The sequence below is a fragment of the Eimeria acervulina genome, genomic scaffold (assembly GCF_000499425.1).
Source record: "Eimeria acervulina Houghton genomic scaffold, Eah_scaff1517, whole genome shotgun sequence".
NCBI lineage: Eukaryota > Apicomplexa > Conoidasida > Eucoccidiorida > Eimeriidae > Eimeria > Eimeria acervulina.
Genome location: NW_013550211.1, coordinates 668 through 5,596, shown reverse-complemented (window position 1 = coordinate 5,596; position 4,929 = coordinate 668). Strand labels below are relative to the sequence as shown.

Here is a 4,929-nt window from a genome sequence, read left to right as displayed (position 1 = left end):
CTAGGAGATCGCACCTCTAAACTCCAAACAGCTTCAGGCTCTTGCTGCAGCATTTAACCCCTGGGGGGCAGCGATCCCTCCCATTGCTGCTGCTGCTGCTGTTGCTGTTGCAGTTGCTCCTGCTGCTGGTACTGGTGCTGCTGCTGTTGTTGCTGTTGCTGATGCTGGTGAAACTGGTAGTGCTGCTGCTTTAGTAGCGGCTGCGCGCGGCATTCGCAATGTGAAGCAGCAGCAGCAGCAGCAACGGCAACAGCAACAGCAGCAGCAGCAGCAGCAGCAGCAGATCGGTATTCAGTCTTTCATTTCATAGTAGCCATGCTGCATCGAGTTCCGTACACGCCCCCTTGAGGCAGCAGCAGCAGCAGCAGCGGCAGTAGCAGCAGCGGCAGTAGCAGCAGCAGCAACAGCAGCAGCAGCAGCAGCAGGAGCAGCAGCAGCAGCAGCAGAAACAGCAGCAGCAACAGCAGCAGGCATGGCAGGCCAGCGCCGGGTTACAGGCGATGGAGATTTGGGGACAGGAGAAAACAACAACAACAGCAGCAGCAGCAGCAGCAGCAGGCGCGGCAGCAGCAGCAGCAGGCGTACCTTGAGGCCCCCTGCTCAGCTGCGCAGCGATTTGCTGCTAGCGGAGCAGAGCAGCGACGGAGCAGCAGCAGCAGAAGCGCGTGCTGCAGCGTTGGCAGCTATTGTAGCATCTGCTGCTGGGGGCGCAGCACCCGCAGCAGCAGCAGCAGCAGCACCAGCAGCAGCAGCAGCAACAACACGTCGAGCCTGCGGCTCAGATGAAGGGGTGGGGGGAGGGCCGCAGCAATGGTGCCGTACACCTCGCTGGCCAGGCAGCAGCAGCAGCAGCAGCAGCGCAGCAGCAGCACACAGCAGCGCAGCAGCAGCACACGGAATAGCTAACCTCTTTAGAAACCACAACCTGCTGCGCTGGCAGCAGCAGCACCGCAACACGCGGCAGCAGCAGCAGCGCGTCTTAACAAGATCTCCCTGCTGTTTGCTGCTGCAGCGCCACCTGGTGGAGTATGCACAGCAGCAGCAGCGGCAGCAGCAGCTGCTGCAGCACCACCGCATGCACCGGAGGCAGCAGCAGCAACAGCAAACCAACAAACACTCACAGAAACGCAGCCACCCCCCAGCTAGCCGCTGCTCCCCGCTAAAACCCCAGCAGCAGCAGCAGCAGCAGCAGCAACTGCTTCAGCAGCAGCAGCAGCAAGAACGCCGCTGCCGCGGGCAGCTGCTACACCCGCCCATTGACCTCCACGATGCAGCAGCAAACACGCAGCAGCAGCAGCAGCAACAGCAACAGCAACCAGAGCAGCACGGACCGCAGCAGCAGCAGCAGCAGCAGCGGCGGGCTGAGCAGCAACACACCTCCCGCGTGCTGTCGCGGCAGCGCCAAAGTCGCCTGCGGCTGCAGCAGCAGCTGCTGCAAGCCCGTGAGGAGCAGCAACAGCAGCAGCAGCAGCAGGAGCAGCAGCAGCTGGTGCCTGCTTCTGTTTTGTTTGCTTCTCAGGAACTACGTGCTGCAGCGGGAGACAGTGAAGATGAAGCCCTGTGGCTGCCAACAGCAGCAGCAGCAACTGCTGCTGCTGCTGCTGCTGCACCGGACGGCCGCCGCAGCCAACGCAAGACCCGCAGGGCCCACAGCGTGAGAAGAGCCCAGAGCGTCGCCAGCAGCAGCAGCAGCAACAGCAGCAGTAGCAGCAGCAGCAGCAGCAGTAGCAGCAGCAGCAGCAGCAGCAGCAACGCGCAGGCCGTGGGTAGCAGTTTGCTGGAGCAGGCTCTGCTGCGGGCTGCCAGCTCTCGTTGCCCCGCATGCAGCAGCAGCAGCAGGAGTACTGCTATCAGTAATATTAGTAGCAGCAGCAGCAGTAGCAGTAGCAGCATTGTTAGCAGCAAAAGTGCAGCTGTCTGCAGCTGCAGCCGAAGGAGTCCTTGTATGTGCATCAACAGCAGCAGCAGCAGCAGCAGCAGCAGCAGCACTCAGTTTAGCGGCTGCTGGTGTCGCGTTTGCTGCAACACCCGCTGCGGGAGACAGACAACGCACTGCCACGTAGGGGTTCCTTGTGCTGCTGCTGCAGCAGCAGCAGCAGGAGTGCTGCCGCTGCTGCTCTTCTTGGATGCAGCTTCTTGGGGTGCCCTAGCAGCAGCAAGCCGAACTGCTGCTGCGGCGCTGGCCTCCTGCGGCGGCAGAGACAGCTGTATGCTGCTGCTGCTGCTGCAGCAGCAGCAGCACCCATCCCTCCTCCTTTGCTCAGGCGGGGAGCCCTATGCATGCAGTCTCCCGCTGCCGACGCTGCGTTCGAGCAGCCGCTTTCAGCAGCAGCATCAGCAGCAGCAGCAGCAAGAACTGCTGTGGAGGAGGCGCGCGGGGACCCAACCGGCTCTACCTACAGTAGCAGCAGCAGCAGCAGCAGCAAAGGCTTCGGGTGCTTCTGTTGCTGCAGATTCTTCAGAGGTGCCGGGGGCTTGTCTTGTGGTTGGCTGCGGGAGAACGAAGCAGCAGCAGCAGCAGCAACTGAGCTGTGCTGCTGCTGCTGCTGCGCTGCTGCGTGCAGGAGCTGCTGCTGTGTCACCGCCTCTTTCTGCTGTGGGGCAGCTGCAGCAGCAGCTGCTGACGAGTAAGGGATGGAGCAGCACGCAGCCGCTGCTGCATCAAGCCTTTCTGTCTCCCCCGCCTGTTGCAGCAGCAGCAGCACCAGGAGCAGCAGCAGCAGGAGCAGCAGCAGCAGCGCCGTTGGTGCTTACCCGCTGCATAGGGCGCAACTCAGCTTGGGGAGGCTCGCTGTGCTGCTGCAGCAGAGTCCCTGCTGCTGCTGCTTTGCTGCTGTCTGTAGATGCAAGCAACACCTGCTGCTTATTTTCTTTGTTAGGGCCGCTGCAGCTGCGCATACAGCTGCGGCGCTGCTTCCGTCTGTCTCCTTTCGCTGGCTTTGCTGCTGCACCTGTCTTTGGATGGCAGCAGCAGCAGCAGCAGCAGCAGCAAAGCTGCCGCTTTTGGACCTCAGCTGTCGAACGCATCTGCAGCAGCAGCAGCAGCAGCAGCAAACTCCTTGTGGGGCAGCAGCCCCGACCTGATTTGCTCAGCCCTCCTGCTGCTGCTGCTGCTGCTGCTGTTGTGGCGCTGTACGATTTGCAGCAGGATTCTTGTTGTTGGGGTGATGATGGCTGCAGCAGCGGCTGCGTGAGCTGCAGCAACAGCAGCAGCAGCTGCAGCTGCTGCAGCAGCAGCAGCTGCTGCAGTGTACGTACACCTGAAATTATAAGACCCCAAGGAGAAGTAGAAATTGCAAGAAGTGCAGGGCAGTTTATTGTGGATATGGCGCCCTTAGATGAGCCCGCGCTGCTGCTGCTGCAGCAGCAGCAGCAGCAAGGCGTGCTGCTGTCCTCCGGTGCCGTCTGTGCTGTCGATCTGCAGCGCATGCAGGTAATCAGCAGCAGCAACACCACGTGCAGCAGCAGCAGCTGCTGCTGCTGCTGCACTTGCACCAGGAGAAGCAACACACGCAGAAGCAGCAAAAGCAGCAAAAGCAGCTCCTAAAGCAGTAGCACCAGCAGCAGCACCTGCAGCACCAGCAGCAAAAAAGCATAGCCTCGTTCCTTTGCTGCATCCGCTGGACTCACCGGTGTCTTCATTCTGCTGCTGAATTACTTGAGCTGCTGGCTTGTTCGTGCTGCTGCTGCTGCTGCTTCTTATATCTTCTTGTTGCTGCTGCTGCGGTTGCTGCTTCTTGTGCTGCTGCTGCTGCAGTGCGTAAATCGACTGGATCTTCCGCGTTTGTTTTCCGCCTCTGCAGCAGCAGCAGCAGTACCAGCAGCAGGATCAACAGCAGCAGCAGCAGCAGCAGCAGCAGCAAGCGGCTGGGCACGTCGTTTGCTGCCTCTCTCTAGAGCAACACAAGTCGTAGTACTGGCCAAAGAGCTGCTGGTAGCAGATGCAAGATCTCCTCATCTTATCAGAGCAGCACAGCTGCAGCAGCAGCAGCAGCAGCAGGCAGCACAAGAAGATGAGCTTGTTATTGCTGCAGACATGATGGGTAAGTGCATCCTGCTCCTGCGGCTACTTATGCTGCTGCTGCTGCTACTTCTGCTGCTGCTACACCGCGTGAGGCTGCTGCTGCTGCTGCCGCTGCAGCGTGTGCTGCTGTTTCTGCTTATGCTGCTGCTGTCTCTACTGCTGCTACTACTAAGGCGCGTGCTGCTGCTGGGTTCGTCGAGGGTGCTGCTTTGCTGCAGTAGCTGCTGCAGCAGCTGCTGCAGCAGGCTTCTAGCAGCAGCATCTGTGCCCCGCAGCTGCTAGTGGCTCAGTCTTTGTGGACTCTGCTGCTGCAGCTGCTGCAGCTGCTGCGTCTGCTGCTACTGTTGCTGCTGCTGCTGTTCTTCCGGCTGGTGCTACTGCTACAGCTGCTGCTGCTGGTGTTGCTGCTACTGTTGCTCCTGTTGCTGCTGCTTCTCTTGGTGCTGCTACCACTACTACCGTTGTTGTTGCTGCTGCTGCTGCTGCAGGACAGACGTTCGCAGGTTTAACAGACAGGGGCTCTGTGCTGCTGCTAGATATGAGGTCTCCTACGCTGCTGCAGCGGCTTGCTGCTCCTCCGCTGCAGCAGCTGCATGCAGCACGTGCTGCTGATTCACATTCTGTCTCCTTTTATTATGTTCCGGGCGCTTACAGCCCGGTGTCTCCTCGAGTTGTTATGCTACGCAGCAGCAGCAGCAGCAGCAGCAGCTGCAGCTGCTGCAGCTGCAGCAGCAGCAGCAGCAAAAACAACAGCAACAAGAACAGCGGCACCACCAGCCCTGCTACCTGCAGCACCAGAGACACAGGCTATGAATTGTCTCGCTCTTGCTGCAGCTCGTTTGAATCTGCTGCTGCTGCTGTCGGCCCTGCTGCTGCAGCTGCTGCTCCTGGTCATGCTGCTGCAG

At 60.2% G+C, this 4,929-nt stretch overlaps 1 protein-coding gene across 1 annotated transcript in view; it reads left to right on the top strand.

The window, feature by feature from the left end:
* Nucleotides 1-472: 472 nt before the first annotated feature.
* The window catches only part of EAH_00060580 (hypothetical protein, conserved), a gene marked incomplete at both ends in the record, with an annotated part of 4,747 nt that continues 290 nt past the window's right edge, over nucleotides 473-4,929 (top strand). Inside the window, 3 exons of the mRNA XM_013397079.1 lie at nucleotides 473-3,433; nucleotides 3,758-4,043; nucleotides 4,513-4,914. Of these exons, the coding sequence (XP_013252533.1) occupies nucleotides 473-3,433; nucleotides 3,758-4,043; nucleotides 4,513-4,914 (3,649 nt within the window). The remainder of the gene's footprint in view (nucleotides 3,434-3,757; nucleotides 4,044-4,512; nucleotides 4,915-4,929) is intronic.